General features: G+C 47.2%; 1 protein-coding gene across 1 annotated transcript in view; it reads right to left on the reverse strand.

Moving 5' to 3' along the window:
- Positions 1–18,907, reverse strand: part of LOC109877388 (neuron navigator 3) — a gene marked incomplete at its 5' end in the record, with an annotated part of 47,637 nt that extends 28,730 nt beyond the window's left edge. Inside the window, 12 exons of the mRNA XM_031817979.1 lie at positions 6,124–6,201; positions 6,453–6,476; positions 7,763–7,786; positions 8,394–8,414; positions 9,966–10,018; positions 10,473–10,661; positions 10,835–12,036; positions 13,808–13,849; positions 14,617–15,057; positions 16,273–16,984; positions 17,802–18,087; positions 18,773–18,907. Coding sequence (XP_031673839.1) covers positions 6,124–6,201; positions 6,453–6,476; positions 7,763–7,786; positions 8,394–8,414; positions 9,966–10,018; positions 10,473–10,661; positions 10,835–12,036; positions 13,808–13,849; positions 14,617–15,057; positions 16,273–16,984; positions 17,802–18,087; positions 18,773–18,907 — 3,207 coding nt within the window. The remainder of the gene's footprint in view (positions 1–6,123; positions 6,202–6,452; positions 6,477–7,762; positions 7,787–8,393; positions 8,415–9,965; positions 10,019–10,472; positions 10,662–10,834; positions 12,037–13,807; positions 13,850–14,616; positions 15,058–16,272; positions 16,985–17,801; positions 18,088–18,772) is intronic.
- Between the last annotated feature and the right edge of the window lie 751 nt (positions 18,908–19,658).

The raw sequence follows: 19,658 nt of genomic DNA on the forward strand, positions 1-19,658 counted from the left end.
GTTACAGCTTGCACTTTACCACGGCAACGCGGAGCCTGCTGCATGCTACCCACTCCCCCACTTTACCACGGCAACGCGGAGCCTGCTGCATGCTACCCACTCCCCCACTTTACCACGGCAACGCGGAGCCTGCTGCATGCTACCCACTCCCCCACTTTACCACGGCAACGCGGAGCCTGCTGCATGCTACCCACTCCCCCACTTTACCACGGCAACGCGGAGCCTGCTGCATGCTACCCACTCCCCCACTTTACCACGGCAACGCGGAGCCTGCTGCATGCTACCCACTCCCCCACTTTACCACGGCAACGCGGAGCCTGCTGCATGCTACCCACTCCCCCACGGCAACGCGGAGCCTGCTGCATGCTACCCACTCCCCCACTTTACCACGGCAACGCGGAGCCTGCTGCATGCTACCCACTCCCCCACTTTACCACGGCAACGCGGAGCCTGCTGCATGCTACCCACTCCCCCACTTTACCACGGCAACGAGGAGCCTGCTGCATGCTACCCACTCCCCCACTGGTCCAGGGCAACGCGGAGCCTGCTGCATGCTACCCACTCCCCCACTTTACCACGGCAACGCGGAGCCTGCTGCATGCTACCCACTCCCCCACTTTACCACGGCAACGCGGAGCCTGCTGCATGCTACCCACTCCCCCACTTTACCACGGCAACGCGGAGCCTGCTGCATGCTACCCACTCCCCCACTTTACCACGGCAACGCGGAGCCTGCTGCATGCTACCCACTCCCCCACTTTACCACGGCAACGCGGAGCCTGCTGCATGCTACCCACTCCCCCACTGGTCCAGGGCAACGCGGAGCCTGCTGCATGCTACCCACTCCCCCACTGGTCCAGGGCAACGCGGAGCCTGCTGCATGCTACCCACTCCCCCACTGGTCCAGGGCAACGCGGAGCCTGCTGCATGCTACCCACTCCCCCACTGGTCCAGGGCAACGCGGAGCCTGCTGCATGCTACCCACTCCCCCACTGGTCCAGGGCAACGCGGAGCCTGCTGCATGCTACCCACTCCCCCACTGGTCCAGGGCAACGCGGAGCCTGCTGCATGCTACCCACTCCCCCACTGGTCCAGGGCAACGCGGAGCCTGCTGCATGCTACCCACTCCCCCACTGGTCCAGGGCAACGCGGAGCCTGCTGCATGCTACCCACTCCCCCACTGGTCCAGGGCAACGCGGAGCCTGCTGCATGCTACCCACTCCCCCACTGGTCCAGGGCAACGCGGAGCCTGCTGCATGCTACCCACTCCCCCACTGGTCCAGGGCAACGCGGAGCCTGCTGCATGCTACCCACTCCCCCACTGGTCCAAGGCAACGCGGAGCCTGCTGCATGCTACCCACTCCCCCACTGGTCCAGGGCAACGCGGAGCCTGCTGCATGCTACCCACTCCCCCACTGGTCCAGGGCAACGCGGAGCCTGCTGCATGCTACCCACTCCCCCACTGGTCCAGGGCAACGCGGAGCCTGCTGCATGCTACCCACTCCCCCACTTTACCACGGCAACGCGGAGCCTGCTGCATGCTACCCACTCCCCCACTGGTTCAGGGCAACGCGGAGCCTGCTGCATGCTACCCACTCCCCCACTGGTCCAGGGTGAGAGCTTTGATGTTATGGACTGGAAGGTAAAACACGAGGTCCAGAGAAGACATGACGTACAGACATGCTACAGAAGAAGTGGGAGCTACACCACGTCTGCTCTTCTGAAAGCTGTGAACCTTCACTTTCTCTGAAGACAACAGCAGCGACAACAACATCCATGATTAGGACTGATTTTCACAGCCAACTGGTGATTTGAACATGCACAAAAACACAGCTGAACCCAGACCTAAAGAAAGTGAAAAGTGGGCATATCTTCTTGTACACAGGTCAGGGAAGGTTTAGTGTCGAGTAATTTTTTCACCTGAAGAAACACCGGCGACAAACTGAAGGGTGCCAAATGTTTAGCAGCATGACACCATCTGCTGCACTGAGCCTGATGGAAGTAAAGCTCCATGGAAATAGGATAGCACTGTGAGGGATAGTGTGTGTGTGTGTGTGTGTGTGTGTGGGGGGGTGATAAGTCCTCACCTAGAAAATACAAGAATAGTAATTGTGTGTGTGTGCATGTGTGTGACAGAGAGAGAAACAGACAGAACAGTGTGAGCTCACACCCACGCAACTCCACAGCATGGAGCCTCAGACACCTGTCAGGACCAGTGAGTCACACAAAGCCAGGCAGCGTGCCCACAGATAAGAAAATCTCAGCTCAATAGGGCAGAGGAGTAGCCACACAGTAATCACAGTCATACACCAATAAGCCAACACCACCATAATGGTCCTCTTCTCTCCTCTCTGGCTGAATTGCATATAACCTTTGCAAAATGTCATCCATCCAATCCCATCAGCCCCCTCCATCATGTGACATACACCCACCGCGCCTGCCCACCTGTCCGCCCTGTGGGTAGGGCTGTGAAGCTTTCCACGCATCCCGCGGCTGGCCTTTGGCCTTGCGACCCCTGCCCTGGGGCCTCTGTTGGGAGCCGGGGTAGTGGTTGAGGGGTGGCCAGACCAGCGAACCGGCCAGAGAGCTGCCCCTACTACTACTGCTGCTGCCCAGTGTCGACGCCATCCTCAGAGCCCTCTCTGCTCAACCCATCCACACACACACACACACCAGCATGAATACTGTAGAACAAGCCAGCACAGACGGCTAGATATACTAATTCCCAAATCCCCAAAGAGAAAGGGACAAAAAGAGGTAGAGGGGAGGGGATAAGAGAGAGAGAGTGAGGGCAATCTAGAGGGGAGAGAAAGGAGTGAGAGGGAAAGGAAACAGAGAGAGTGACGGAAGGTGAAGGAAGGAGAATTAGGGTAAGGTAGGTAGGTAAGTAGAGTGCAGAGATATAAACCCACCTCTTAAACCCACTTTAATGACAGCCAAGGCAAGGAATGGAATCTCTTCTGAGGAGAAAATACAATACTAAGACGCTTCTACAATGTTCTTTTAAATCCTTTTTCCAGGATGCTGGGTTTTCCTCCTTCGGCTTTGTTCTAATCAAAGAAAACCCAAACACACATGAAATAGATTGACGTGGACGTGGGAGAGCTTCTCTAACCATATGTGACTACACACATACAACTGTGTGCCTGATGTGGCGGCCATTTTAGCTACAAATCAGGCCAGACTGACCTGCTAGCACCATGCTGAAGGTGACACAACAAATAGTCCTTTATTCAAAATATTCCTTATTCCAAAAAGGTCAAAATATTAATTTCCATATTAACATATTACAAAGGCAGTGAGCAGATACAGTAAATGAGCGTCTTACATACAGTCCATTAGTGTCCCGTACAGCTCAGCTGCTGGAGCACAGCGCCTGCAACTCCAGGGTTGCGGGTTTGATTCCCACAGGGGACAAGTACGAAAATGTATGCACACTACTGTAAGTGGCTCTGGATAAGAGCGTCTGCTAAATGACTCACTACTGTAAGTGGCTCTGGATAAGAGCGTCTGCTAAATGACTCACTACTGTAAATGGCTCTGGATAAGAGCGTCTGCTAAATGACTCACTACTGTAAGTGGCTCTGGATAAGAGCGTCTGCTAAATGACTGGATTGTAAATGTGATTCGGGTCAATCTGCGATGACATCAATCAGCAGACACCACACTCACAGCTCTTCTCATTCGTTCAATGACAAAACAGTGCCTCTCTCTAAGTGGGATTTATATTTAATCAGCCATTCAGGAGAACATGACTGCAAACATACAGTATGCACCTGCTGAAGATGCAGTATCTCTCCCAGACAAATCAGATTACAGCACCTGAAACGCTGCCTTAATCAATGCTGCAGTGCATGTTTCATCCACTGGAGTCTCCGGAGAGAAATGTTGTTCCAATGCACAGCATGGGCCATGAAGCTTGGGTACCAGACACCATCCGGTACCAGACACCAGCCGGTACCAGAGAGAGTGTATGGGTCTGGTGGGGATGACGCTACTGGAACAGATTGGGATCAGGAGCCCAGGAAAGGCATGAGGTAATATATATATATATATTCAAGGGTTTTCTTTATTTGTACTATTTTCTACATTGTAGAATAATAGTGAAGACATCAAAACTATGAAATAACACATGGAATCATGTTGTAACCAGATTCTTCAAAGTAGCCACCCTTTGTCTTGATGACAGCTTTGTACACTCTTGGCATGGGTGGGCATAGGTCCACCCACTGGGGAACCAGGCCCAGCCAATCAGAATGAGTTTTACCCCACAAAAGGGCTTTATTACAGACAGAAATACTCCTCAGTTTCATCAGCTGTCCGGGTGGCTGGTTTCAGACGATTCCGCAGGTGAATAAGCCAGATGTGGAGGTCCTGGGCTGGCGTGGTTACAGGTGGTCTGCGGTTGTGAGGCCGGTTGGACGTGCTGCCAAATTCTCTACAACGACGTTGGAGGCAATGTATAGTAGATAAATGAACGTTCAATTCTCTGGCAACAGCTCTGGTGGATATCCAAGTTTATCATTTTAAAAGGCTAAAAAGGTTTTCAGCTATGCTAACATAATTGCAAAAGGGTTTTCTAATGATCAATTAGCCTTTTAAAATGCTAAACTTGGATTAGCTAACACAACGTGCCATTGGGACAAAGGAGTAATGGTTGCTGATAATGGGCCTCTGTACACCTATGTAGATATTCCATTAAAAATCTGCCGTTTCCAGGTACAATAGTCATTTATAACATAAAAAATGTCTACACTGTATTTCTGATCAATGATGTTATTTTAAATGGACAAAAAATGTGCTTTTCTTTCAAAAACAAGGACATTTCCAAGTGACCCCAAACTTTTGAACGGTAGTATACGTGGCATTGTATTGTGTGACAAAACTGCTCATTTTAGAGTGGCCTTTTATTGTCCCCAGCACAAGGTGCTCCTGTGTAATGATTATGCTGTTTAATCAACTTCTTGATATGCCACACCTGTCAGGTGGATGGATTATCTTGGCAAAGGAAAAGTGCCCACTAACAGGGATGTAAACAGATTTGCGCAATAAATTAGAGAGAAATAAGTTATTTGTGCGAGTGGAAAATGTCTGGGATCTTTTATTTCAGCTCATGAAACATGGGACCAACACCGATGCATTTATATTTTTGTTCAGTATATACACAAAGGCATCTAAAAAAAGCTTTCTCATATATTAAACAATGCAACTTTTCTACAAAGACATCTGGGGTCTGTATGAGTCACACAGTGAACACAAAAGCTAGTTGGAAGTTACTTGGCAGTGTGGTGCCTTAGTGCCTGGAGATGTAGAACTCCTCGATCAAAGTCAGAGACCCTGGTGAAGACCCTGTCAGCCTCGCACTTGATCAGACATTTTTATTTTTTATTTATTTTACCTTTATTTAACCAGGTAGGCAAGTTGAGAACAAGTTCTCATTTACAATTGCGACCTGGCCAAGATAAAGCAAAGCAGTTCGACAGATAAAACGACACAGAGTTACACATGGAGTAAAAACAAACATACAGTCAATAATGCAGTATAAACAAGTCTATATACAATGTGAGCAAATGAGGTGAGAAGGGAGGTAAAGGCAAAAAAAGGCCATGATGGCAAAGTAAATACAATATAGCAAGTAAAAATTTCACGCAGGGCCCAGCACTGAGAGAGAGACAGGAACGCCCATCTCGCCACAGAGACCTGATAGGCTTTGGGTTCTCAGGGTTCTCTCTCACTCTGTATAATACACTTCCTCCCTCCAAACTGGGCTCACAAGCCCCCCCCCCTCTGTTTTGCTGAATCTGCATGTTCTTGCTAGGCCGCTCTATATTGCTGCCCCACATGATGAGACCCGCTTCGCAGGACAATTCCCGGTAAACAAGCTGCATTTTCGAGCCGTGTTCGAAAAAAACAACAACCCAGACTTCAAAACATTTCATCAGAAGCTTAAGAAACCTTTGAGTCAGAGAGAGAAAGGGAATTAGTGGGTGTCTAGACTGATTTACATTCAAGGGTTTGGCAAAGGCAGAGTTTCCCCCCGAACCTCTCTGACAGGCTAGGATGCAAATGAACCACGAGGCAGACGTTTTGACTGCTCAGTGTGTTGAAGTAAGAGGCACTTACATTGGCAGACAGCTGAGATGTGAGGGTCGCAACCTTTTCCTGGGAGGCGTCCAGCTCTCGTCGCAGCTTCCTGATTTGCTGTTTGGGTGGGGGAAAAAATAACAGATTACCATGACGATCACGTCTCTCCTAAAAAAACAGGACTGATTGAAAATACAACAGAGCATGCCCATCATCTTCCGATTCCATCCCTTTAAATGCAAATCCAAAATCTGGTGTACCAGCTGCCTAGTAAACATCCATTTGAAAACATTGATGTAAAGTCTGCCTCATTGCCACAGTATAAAACAATGGGGTGAATGTAAGTGTGAACGTAAGTGGGGGATTACCGTGGTATTTTGGCCTGTTTGACCCTTGATTGAAAAGAGAAGAATACAATTAACTCTATGATGCATGCTTAGTCCAAACAGAAGATATGGTGAGAGAGATATCTGTTACGATGATGACAAAGCAGCATGTTTCCTCACCGTTAGCAGTTTAAACCATTAGCCAATAAGGCATAAGGCAATCTCTCACACATAAACAACAGCACAGTCTTGGACAAATTAGCCAATAAAAGGGGGAAAACGTGTACAAGCATCTAAACACATTAGGCTAGTTGTCACTTTGGTAACACTTTCCTTAGACCTGACTGGTATAATGCATTTTAAAAAGACTCAACCATGGTTTTAACAAGTAATAAAGCATTATACCTGTGGGCTTTAACTAACGTGTTCATGTAGGGTGCAAACAGAAACAGGAAGTCATTGTAATGAAAGAAAAGCCAGTGATAACTGAATAGGGTGTGAAGTGAAACCACAGAGAAGGATATAGAGTAGGGTGTATTAATGATGTTTGTCCATGACTGTCAGCATGACGTGTGGTAAAGATCAAGTCAAAGTGCTGTTTGGTTCTATTCAAATGCCTGGTTGTTTAAAAGACTGGCCAATGACAAGCAATGCACCATAGGGTCAAAGAGATTTGACTTGGACACCAAGTCCAAGGTTATATAAACAAGTTTTATGTTCAGGTTCTCCACTGATAGACCAGAACCTGATTGTGGACAAAGTGGATACATACATCACTGCTCGTGCTTTGATTGTTATCTTTCATTATGGAGATCTGACCGGACCAGACCAGACAGACAGACAAACAGAGAGACTGACAGACCAGACAGACCAGAGAGACAGACTAAATAGACAAACAGAGAGACTGACAGACCAGACAGACCAGAGATACAGACAAGACCAGACAGACCAGACCAGACAGACCAGACCAGACAGACAAACAGAGAGACTGACAGACCAGACAGACCAGAGAGACAGACTAGATAGACAAACAGGGAGACTGACCAGACAGACCAGAGAGACAGACAGACCAGACAGACAAACAGAGAGACTGACCTGACGGACCAGACCGACCGACCGACTGACCAGACAGACTGACCAGACAGACAAACAGAGAGACTGACCTGACGGACCGACCGACAGACCGACAGACAGACAGACCAGAGAGACAGACCAGAGAGACAGACCAGAGAGACAGACCAGAGAGACAGACAGACCAGACGACCAAACAGATCAGACGACCAGACAGAGATTAGATAGACCAGACAGACAGATAGGAGACATTTTGTCCCTCACCAAGCCAAGCCACTTACCTCAGAATGTGCCTTTTCCTCTGTCTGTTTGGGAGAGAAGACATGTCGTTAAGATGTGCAGGAATAAGCCACGTTGTATGAACAATGATTCACTTCTGACAGCGTCTTTATGGATGCAATGAATGCCCATTGTCATAATGAGTAGATCATTGGGGTTGAGCTTTTGATGGAGTATGATGCAGGAGCCAGAAGGCCATAGATGACGCCCGGAAGTGAAAGCAAATGCTAAGGCAGCTCTTGATGCATCAAATTAAATTAAATGTTATTGGTCACATACACATATTTAGCAGATGTTATTGCGTGTGTTGGGAAATCGTTGACTGTGGTGTCATTTCAAGTCAAGTCAGACTGTACTAAGAACTTACACAACGTTTGATTTTGGCCAATCAAGTCATATGTAATCGATGTGGCAGGGATAATTAACATAATACATTGTATGTATGTATTGCAATATATACACACACTGGTAACATTGCACACAAGTAGCATTGGTTGTTTTTTTTCACACACCAACCAAAAACCTGTGTGAACATCTGCCACATACAACCAGCATCAGAGCATGTGGTGGGCATACAAACACGTTGTCTGTGTGGTGTGGAGAGATCATAGCTGACAGCATCATAGTCTTTACCTTGGCCAGAAAGGAAAGAACCTGGAAGTAAGAAAACGTGGGTTCAAGCTGCTGCAATGGGAAACCATGGCAACTCAACACTTTGCACTGCCCTGAAAACAGGGTGCCAAACTTTTGTGTAAGCCAAGCATTCTCATTGGTTATCATCTATGGCCTTTTGATTGACATCTATATGTTTTGTCTATCTTTATATTGTTGGGCTGAATGATTGGTGTTGTAATGACTTTGGGAAAATGTGTCATGATACTTTTATCATAGTGTTCTTCGTAGGAGATTTTAATAAAATTGCTCTTTGTCAGTCGTGTTTTTCAGGGTCGTGCTCATTAGGGCGCATCGCAGCAAAACGCTTTGCAACGGAAAACGAAAACAAACGTTTCTCATAGGACAGGCTGAAATAGTACCTGCCTGTTTCACAACGTTTTCTGCCTACTGAACACGCCCTAGGTGTTGAGTGATAACAGATGAGATTAAACAAAACTGATGACTAGATAATGCCAAAGATGAGAAGAAATGATAAAATAGCAAACAGAAAAGTATGATGAAATTCAAATCATAAATGACATAAATATTATAGTAATGTAAACAAATAAATATGAAATTACAATTAAAATATGAACACAACCAAACATCGACACAATGAAATGAAGAATAAACAATAACTGCTTGCTGTCTTTCTGCCCCATAGGAATACTTTCAGAACAAGTCTCTGAAATCAGTGAACGTCTAAACTCCTCTCCAGGCCTTTCTAGAACTTTCTGCTGGGGAGGAAAAAGGTGGAGAGCGCCAGTAATTGATTATCTTCCTCAACTGATCTGTCTTCTCATTGAGTTTGACTGCAGCTGGAGTGTTGCCTTTTGCCCCCAAAAATCCACACCTTCTCCAAGCTTGAATTTGCCTATATCACCTTGGATGCACTGCCTAAATATAAACATGTATGATATATTTAAGTATTAAGGTCCGAGGAGGTGTGGTATATGGCCAATATACCACAGCTAAGGACTGTTCATAGGCAAGACGCAATGCGGAGTGCCTGGATACAGCCCTTAGCCGTGGAATATTGGCAATATACCACAAACCCCAGAGGTTCCTTATTGCTATTATAAACTGGTTTCCAACATAATTAGAGCAGTAAAAATAAATGTTTTGTCATTCCCGTGGTATACAGTCTCATATACCACGGATGTCAGCCAATCAGCATTCAGGGCTTGAACCACCCAGTTTATAAAGCAATTCGTACACCTATCTATTATTGAAGAATGTAACTTATAAAGTGCAACTGTTCTACCCCATCATAACCACAAATATGTTTCAAAATATTACTCTGATTTCATGGACTCTGTCCTTGCATCCAAAACACAATCTTTGATTTTGAGAGTGGTTACATTTCTCCAGCCTTATAGCAAAAAAGTGGCAGGGCTGTCGCTTGCTGAAAAATGTATTACATATTGTCTCCTGAAATAATTTTAGGCTAATGACACCAATTAACCGGGATCACACACAGCACCCATGGCTGTCATAAGCATGATTGTCTAAATGTTTGTTTGTGTGTTTGGAGAAAACAATGCAACTTACCGCAGAGTACAGGGACGAGGTGCTGGAGACCAGCGACAGTGAGGATCCATGGACTAGAGAGAGACAGAGAGAGAGCGAGAGTGAGAGCGAGTGAGAGAACGAGAGAGCATGAGAGCGAGTGAGGAAGAGGAATTAAGAGAACATAACCTGTGGTCCTATAAATAGCACCATGTCATCTGCATGTAAAAGTAACATATTCTAATGGCATGTGTGTGGCTGTGTACGAATGAAGTACTTGTTTGGATAATTCAAAGGGCCTAGTCATTGACTAGTAACATTACTTTCAAGTGGCACCGTCACGTTACCAAGATGTTAACTGAAACACCAATCTTCTCTTTAAAAAGAGAAGCAGAAAAAGTCGGGTTCCTAGTCCAGTGCATTTTGAGCTTCAGTCTGAGAACTCAACCCTGACTATCACTTCTTCTTGGTCTAAGCAGCGTCCCACAGACAAGTTATACATACACAATGCATATACAATGCATATATAGGACCACAGTCTGGGCCTACCTTCATCGGTGCTGTCCCTGAAGGAGCCAGAGCGGCTCATGCCCCGGGGTCTGTCCTCCAGAGAGGTGGCGCTGCCCCCCAGGTGGGCTTCTCCATACAGGTCAAAGGAGTCCTGGGCAGGGATGCTGTTGGAGCGACTCATACTGCTGGGTCCTGGCAGGTTGTAGGGTGACAGGTTGGTGGGGCTCACTGGGGGAGAAAACACACACGCACAAACAGGTTGGAGTAGTGGTATTTGGAGTAGTGGTATTTGGAGTAGTGGTATTTGGAGTAGTGGTATTTGGAGGAGTGGTATTTGGAGTAGTGGTATTTGGAGTAGGGCTTACGCAGGTTGAAGTAGTGGTATTTGGAGGAGTGCTTAAGCAGGTTGGAGTAGTGGTATTTGGAGTAGGGCTTACGCAGGAGGGAGTAGTGGTATTTGGAGTAGGGCTTACGCAGGTTGGAGTAGTGGTATTTGGAGTAGTGCTTACGCAGATTGTAGTAGTGGTATTTGAAGTAGGGCTTACGCAGGTTGGAGTAGTGGTATTTGGAGTAGGGCTTACGCAGGTTGAAGTAGTGGTATTTGAAGTAGTGCTTGCGCAGGTTGGAGTACTGGTATTTGGAGTAGTACTTACGCAGGTTGGAGTAGTGGTATTTGGAGTAGGGCTTACGCAGGAGGGAGTAGTGGCATTTGGAGTAGGGCTTACGCAGGTTGGAGTAGTGGTATTTGGAGTAGGGCTTACGCAGGTTGGAGTAGTGGCATTTGGAGTAGGGCTTACGCAGGTTGGAGTAGTGATATTTGGAGTAGGGCATACGCAGGTTGGAGTAGTGGTATTTGGAGTAGTGCTTACGCAGGTTGGAGTAGTGGTATTTGGAGTAGGGCTTACGCAGGTTGGAGTAGTGGTATTTGGAGTAGGGCTTACGCAGGTTGAAGTAGTGGTATTTGGAGTAGGGCTTACGCAGGTTGGAGTAGTGATATTTGGAGTAGGGCATACGCAGGTTGGAGTAGTGGTATTTGGAGTAGTGCTTACGCAGGTTGGAGTAGTGGTATTTGGAGTAGGGCTTACGCAGGTTGAAGTAGTGGTATTTGGAGTAGGGCTTACGCAGGTTGGAGTAGTGATATTTGGAGTAGGGCATACGCAGGTTGGAGTAGTGGTATTTGGAGTAGTGCTTAAGCAGGTTGGAGTAGTGGTATTTGGAGTAGGGCTTACGCAGGTTGGAGTAGTGGTATTTGGAGTAGGGCTTACGCAGGTTGAAGTAGTGGTATTTGGAGTAGGGCTTACGCAGGTTGGAGTAGTGGTATTTGGAGTAGGGCTTACGCAGGTTGGAGTAGTGGTATTTGGAGTAGGGCTTACGCAGGTTGGAGTAGTGGTATTTGGAGTAGGGCTTACGCAGGTTGGAGTAGTGGTATTTGGAGTAGGGCTTACGCAGGTTGGAGTAGTGGTATTTTCCGGTGCTTGTGCATGCAACTCCAGGGGGGGAGAGAGGGGACTGACTCCCCGTGTCCTGTAACCCTCCAGTGGAGTGAGAACGCAGCCACTCCTTCCCCTCCTCATGGGACGTCTGTCTGGACGAGGGAGGGTACCTAGAGAGGACGTGGTACACGTCAACTAGTGGCACCACTGATTCAACATGGCGTCTATTGAACCATGCAACTGTATTATCTACATATCACATGACTGGAGTGTGGTGACAAATATATTCACTATCTCATGCATAGTTATATACGTACACACAGTGCTTGACTTTGACTAAAATAGGTGCCGGCACTCTGCTTATATATAAGTGCCGGTACTCTGTTTATATATAGATGCAGAAACGCCACAATATAATTAAGTCAATATTCTAAAAGAGGTGCTAGACCTCAAGCAGTATAACGTTGGAGGGAGGTGGAAGAGTTCTGGTGTGTTCCGGCCCAAGTCAAGCACTGTGGACACAGACACACACACATGCATCCACCCACACACAGGCACAGCCACCCATCCCACCTATGTGCAAGCATGCACATACACACACACGGTCAAAGACACTGACAGTCTTTACTCTCCTCATCTCTAGCGGTTCCTAGCAGGGGGAAGAGTTATCTAAATGATTGATAGGCAGCCATGTTTAATCCTTAAAGGAAGATAATTGAGTTCAAGCTCATCCTTTCAACACTGAAGCTCATAACAGACTGTCTGTCATACTAAAACCACTCTGAATTCTTTCAGACGAAGAAAGGTACTCTGATTGACATCTAATGACAGTAAAAGGTATTGAATGATATATCATGTGCACATGTCTGCATGTTCAATTTCAAATCAAATTGCTTATTTTGCACAGAATTGTCCATTGATTTTGAATTCCACTTGGAGTTCAGAGGAGATAATGCCTCAATCAGAGTATGTTTTGAAGTCTGCTTAATGTGCATTTAAAAACTGAACATTGGACACATGAATATCATAATCATTTAGCTATTATCTGGCTTGAAAAAAGGCAATTTGTTGCTTTGAATCCCTCTGGGCTAGAAAAAAAGACAATTTGTTGCTTTGAATCCCTCTGGGCTAGAAAAAAAGGCAATTTGTTGCTTTGAATCCCTCTGGGCTAGAAAAAAAGGCAATTTGTTGCTTTGAATCCCTCTGGGCTAGAAAAAAAGGCAGTTTGTTGCTTTGAATCCCTCTGGGCTAGAAAAAAAGGCAATTTGTTGCTTTGAATCCCTCTGGGCTAGAAAAAAAGGCAATTTGTTGCTTTGAATCCCTCTGGGCTAGAAAAAAAGGCAGGGAGAAGAAATACAACCCAGTCCTAAACTGCTGAGTGGCTTCTGAGATCAATAGAAATAGACTTCTGAAGGGAAAGTGCCTCCACGCCTGCTGTGAAAGTACAGTTTAAAGGAAATACCTGTTCTTTGTGTGTCAAACATCCCCTTAGCATTACATGCAGTGAATTATAAAAGGTTGCAGAACTCCTACTGAAGGTAGAGATTCCCTCTCTACTGCAGGCTAATAAAGACACATATCAAACCCTGGGCAGAAGCCTGGACTTGTTGCAGTGCTTTTTGCAGACAGAGTCATTGGGTAGAAAAAGCCATTTGTTGCAGGGTGGTGTGATAGGGGCTGAATCCCAAATGGAACCATATTCCATAGTGCACTTCTTTTGAGCAGAGCCCTATGGACCCAGATCAAAAGGAGGGCACTATATATAGGGAATAGAGTGCCAATAGGGTGCCACACTTTCCTGAGACAAATGTCAAGCAAAATACTAATGTCATTATGTAACACTGCTTTCCTTCAGTTAGAAAGACATGTATGAATAACTTGTGAGAATGAAAAGACAAAACAAGGAAACACTAAAAGGACAACGCATGAGTGATGAGTTACCTCAGTCCCTTTTTGGGGAGAGTGTTTCTGTCAAGAGGCATGCTGTTAAGACACAGAGAACGAAAAACATTAGAATTACCTACAGGTGTAGGATCTTAATTTGATCACCCTGTTGTTGCACAGCAGGAAATGCAATCTTGTAGTGTACTGTACTTGAGGTTTAATGTCTGTCATTTCTAATGTCTGTCATTTCCACTTGCTGGAGGATTATTTTCCTGCTGTGAGAAACTGGTCAAATTAAGATTCTACATTTAAACGATCATGATGCCATGGATTAAATTCACATCTATTGACTGATAGAACACAGACTGTCTAAAGTGAGAATGCTAAAGGACAATCACTACAATGGTCAACGTTACCCAAGAAACAGACATACGGAAAGCACACATTAAACCGAACATTTGGGTTAGTTTGATACTCTCAATTTAAACAACAATCTGTGAATGAAGGAAATATTACAAACCGCTATGACAACAGTGAGCTATACTGAAAGGACAAGACGAGCACGACGTTGTATTCCATACATACAGTCTACAAGTCAATTTTCAAAGTGTCTGTACATTGATGGCTGTGTGTCAGAGACGGCTGGTGTGATAAGATATAGGAGGACGGGCTCATTGTAATGGCTGGAATGGAATAAACGTAACGGAGTGAAACACGTAGCTTCCCTGTGTTTGATATCGTTCCCTTCATTCCAACCATTACAATATCTTTTCCCATCAGCCACCACTGATGTACATGTTATACCCGCTGCTCTGAAACAAACTACCCACAGGAACCTAATGGAGTTGTTCCACATTGGGACTCACCCCTCAGAAAGCGTGGACTTGACGCTGGCCGTGCGGGTGACTTTGGGGCCGTGGTGGTGCCCCAGCAGCAGGTCAATGGACTCGGAGCTGGTGTGCAGACTGGTCATGCTCTGGCAGCTCAGTGTGTCCTTACTGCCAGAGCATGCCGAGGAGCTGCTGAGGTTGGTGGGCCAGGGGCGGGCGTTGGAGGGCAACGAGAGGCCTGACGCCGGGCTGGAGGCAGGCGAATCAGTGCCCAGGTCAGGGGCCTTGCCATAGAGTGGGCTGCTAGCCCCGCTCTGCCCGCCCGCGCTGCCCAGGCTCCCCGTGCCCGAGGAGGGAGAGTCCAGGCTGGCCTGGCGCGCCAATGTGCCATGAGGGCTGCCCAACGCAGAGGGGCACTTGCCTGAGTCGGGTGTGCCTGGGGTACTGGCCTTGCTGCTGGCTTTGGTGCCAAACAACCTGGGAGAGAGAAAGAGATGGTTCCATTCACTCACAGACTATCTATGGCAATCATGATCCCCTCAGACTGAACAAACTCAGTCTCTAGGTTCAGAACTAGGTTGTTTGATATAGAACAGTATTACATTTATTTAATTACACCAAGGAAATAGGAGCTTGGGGAAAGTTTGCATTCTGCTCAACACTGCCCCTCCCCTATCTCATAAGCCTACCATATTCTTCTTCATAGACACTATGAAGAAGTACACCTTCCCTACTGCCTCTGTTAGAGTATGTCTGCATCCCAAATGGCACTCTATTCCCTATATATTGCACTACTTAGTACACTACTTTAGACCAGAGTCCTATGGGAATAGGGTGACAGTTGAGACGACGGAGCTCCCAGTGATTTTAATTCAGACAGCTGTGGTTCAGACAGCTGTGGTCATAGCATTGCCCCATTTATTTTCCATGCATGTAATCAGCCAATCTGGTCACTCAGAAACACATATGTTGTTCACAGGTCCTTCCTGTCGTGTTTGACGTGGGGCTGCCATCAAACAGGCTCCCAATTAATAGGTGCCTTTTTCTAAGGGGTATACGCACAAATCAAAAATGCACTCTGCGCCTCGACAGGTCGGACGGCGCGGCCGTGTCCGGACACACCTAACCAATGAGACAGGGGTTCACGAACAGAATAGCTTTCTCACTGTCAGTGAATCAGTTTAGCCTGACCTGAATGGCAAATCATCTACCGTTCATCTTGAGAGAAATGCCATCAGTTTCTGTGATGACATCTACCGAACAGCAGGGGGCAACCTTTGCCTCCCCGACTCTAAAGCCCAACGAACAAACTCAGACCAATGTTTCTGTGCTGGGATATGATTTAGTGTCTTATTACCTTATTACCTAAAAATATATATATATATAAATATGAGACTTTGGAATGCTAATTCTGCATCGCTTCAGAGAAGAAGTGAACCTCTACCTGTAATTCTGACAGCACCAATGAACACTATCTATCAGTAGCATCTTGGAGCTGAGAAACAACATTGTACCTCACAAACAACACTTCATTATTCTGTGGTGGCCTCGAGCACGCAGTCGGTGAGAGTGCCTAGGGAACAACAAGCTCCCTCCACCTTTATAATAGAGAAGAAAAATGGCAGCTGCTTGGCTAGGCTACCAAGCTCTTATATGAGTGCAGGGGAAACCAAGTGAGCAGTGTTGACTGACCTGCGGAAGGTGGGTGAGGCAATGTCCGGGTACTTGGACCCTGGTTGCCTGAGGCCAGACTGGCCCGTGGAGGTGGGGCTGGACTTGGGGGAGGTGGATAAACCTGCTGGGTCCTGGTCTGACACGGCCACTTTCTCCTTGTCCGTCTGGTTGATGGTGATGGGGATGGGGCTCGAGCGCCCCGAGCCCACCTTCCCAGCGTCCCTTCGCTTGGTCCCCGTTCCTCCGGCCGACTTGCAGCTGACATTGGAATCGATGCTGCTGGAACTGGAGCGGTGGCCGCTGCGCCCCACCACACCCCCGCTGGAGGACTTGGCTGGCCGGGGCAGAGAGCGGTACTGGAGGGGCACCTTGGAGCCTCCGCAGCCCATCAGCACCCCATCGTCTTGGGGCTGGGAGCCATCTAAGCTGGTCTTACGGCCTCCGCTGATCCCTGTCCCCTTGCCGATAGCCGAAGACTTGGGCACCTTCCCCAGGGTGGCGGAGCCACTGGTCAGGGTGGCACCACTGGACGTGATGAGGGCACCGGAGGGGGTGCTGGCCATCTTTTTATAGCCGAACGACCCAGTGGTGGGGGGGCGGGCGATGCCCGAGGGGGGTTTCTTGCCCTCGTCGCCACTGCTCTTGCCGGCGTCGGAGGGCGAGCGCTGGATGCCAGCGGTCTTGGAGGGGGCCTTGCATTTCTCTGAGGCCTTGGCGTCATCAGTTTTACCTGTCGATACAAAGGCCAGTCATTAACAAGCTGGCAAACACCTTCCCCTCTGCAAACTGCTGGGGTACGGAATAATTTAGCTAGGATCGAGCAGAGGGGAGACGGACCTCGCAGCTTATTGGTAAATAATGGGACTCATCTTCGTCATCATCTGTAGGGCTACAGGGCAGGTGTGCCAAATGACTTTACACTTCGCTAACATTTTACAACTCTTTTCACAAAGCTCAGCTAAAATAGAAAGCTATACTAATCCAAACACGAGAAGACTTGCTGAGCAAACCAAAACACGATTGAGAAAAAGATCAAGTAGAACGGAGAAACGACAAACATTACCGAAGGCCTCGAAGGGCAACGACACAGGTTTCCTAATGAATAATCTGATTGGCCAAAATCTTTGACCCCGTTATCTAATCAATGTCAAACTGGAACACTTCAACAAATTAAATTCACTTATAAATGAAGCTAGGATGGACATTTCCTGGTCCTAATATCAACCAGACAGGCAGTTTGATTGAATGAATGACCAGTCAGAGAATAATCTACACCACCATCCATCCTCAGTTAGACATGGGCCCTGTTCAAATAGGTCAGAAATACATCCTTCCTACCTTCCTTGAAGTAATCACAGATCTGAATTGGTGGACGTAATACGGCGGTAACCTTGGATACACCGATACAATCACTTATACTGTAGATCTGTGCTCACCTCAAGACAACAAGAAAGGAAGGAAGTTATTTCTACAGTTTTCCAACAGGGCCATGGTAGAAAGAAATAAGCAAGGTCTGAAGTAGGTCGAAGAAGGAGGGCGGGTCCTACCAGGGGTTTTTAGGGTGGCGCTGGTGCCTTTGGTCCGGGGGGGCGTGATGCCCACCTGGGCAGTCATACCCCTCCTCCAGGAGCCAGTCTGGGACATGGGTAGGCCCGTCTTCTGCCCGGGATCCTCACCGCACTGCCCCGCTGGCGAGGATGCAGAGGAGGAGGAAGGCTTCCACTTTGAGCCGGGCTCCATGCTGACATCCAGCTCCTCGTCCACCTTCTTCAGATCTTCAGCTCCGGCCCAGCTGCTGCTGACCTCCTGCTCCACATGCTGGTGTGTGTCCGCCTGGGACAGTCAGTAACCCACACACCTTTATTTTACTATCCTTGTGGTGACCAAAACATGTATTCCATTTCAAAATTCTATTTTCCCTAACCCCTAATTATAAACCTAAACTTAACCCCTAACACTAAATCAGGTTTTTTCCTTGTTTTACTATCCTTATGAAGACTTCTGGTCCCCACAAGGATAGTAAAACAAAACAAAACCACACACAATACAGTATGAGTAAGCCACCTGACAGATGGTGAACCCCCCCTCACTAACCACACCAACAGTCTCTTAAGAGATCAATCTGTTGAGGTTTCCACAAGGCACACATACTTGGCTATTTTTACCGTGCTCCCTGAACACTGCACAAGGAATGGGTTCCGCTGTACATGTCCTTGGCTTTCTCTCTTGAAAGCCAATTAAAACAAAGTAAATAGCTTCATTTCCAGACTACAGTGATATACCTCATTGTTACACATACACATAAAAAGTATGACAGACAAGTCCCTGTTTTAATTGAAGCAAGTGCAAAGACAGTGATGCTTCAGTATCATTACTCACAGTTAGTTCAATGTCTGGAAGCATGGATATACTCTATTCCTTGTTCATTTATCAGAAAATAAACAGGATATAGGCTCTATGGGTTGTTCAGGCTCGGACAAGCCTACTGCCTTCATTTACACTCCATGGTGTACTGTACCTGGGCTGCCTTGTTCTTGCGTGGTGACGATGTGATGGCAGGGTAGGTGGGTGTGTTCAGATCGTCTGTGCTGATGTTATCTACAGTGTCACTGAGACCGCTGCTGACCGAACTGCTGTCATCCCAACTACCAGAGAGAGAGAGAGAGAGAGAGAGAGAGAGAGAGAGAGAGAGAGAGAGAGAGAGAGAGAGAGAGAGAGATGAGTGATAAAGACAGAAGCCATCCATCTTCCCACCATATCAATCTTTCATTCCATTTTGTCATCCCTCCACAAATACCAACAATCCTCTCCTTCACCCTTCCAGTAACCCTTCAGGTAAACTCAGAAACGTGCATCTCTGCACCGTGTAAAAGAGAAACCCTTTCCAACCTGCAGGTAATGCACTCTGTGTAGGGTGAAGTTGCACCTAGACACTGATCTTTAGTCAGTTTTGCATTTCCCTAACTAATGGTTAACTTAATGATTGGTGGAGGGGAAGGTGATCCTGGATCTGTACCTAGGGGAAACTTCACCCTGAGGTGCACTATGCGTTGTAGAAGAAAAATAAACGCACACCTATTAAGATGAGGTGCTGGCTAGCGGAGTAGAACACCTATTAAGATGAGGTGCTGGCTAGCGGAGTAGAACACCTATTAAGATGAGGTGCTGGCTAGCGGAGTAGAACACCTATTAAGATGAGGTGCTGGCTAGCGGAGTAGAACACCTATTAAGATGAGGTGCTGGCTAGCGGAGTAGAACACCTATTAAGATGAGGTGCTGGCTAGCGGAGTAGAACACCTATTAAGATGAGGTGCTGGCTAGCGGAGTAGAACACCTATTAAGATGAGGTGCTGGCTAGCGGAGTAGAACACCTATTAAGATGAGGTGCTGGCTAGCGGAGTAGA

The sequence above is a fragment of the Oncorhynchus kisutch genome, unplaced genomic scaffold, assembly GCF_002021735.2.
Source record: "Oncorhynchus kisutch isolate 150728-3 unplaced genomic scaffold, Okis_V2 scaffold1219, whole genome shotgun sequence".
Taxonomy (NCBI): Eukaryota; Metazoa; Chordata; class Actinopteri; order Salmoniformes; family Salmonidae; genus Oncorhynchus; species Oncorhynchus kisutch.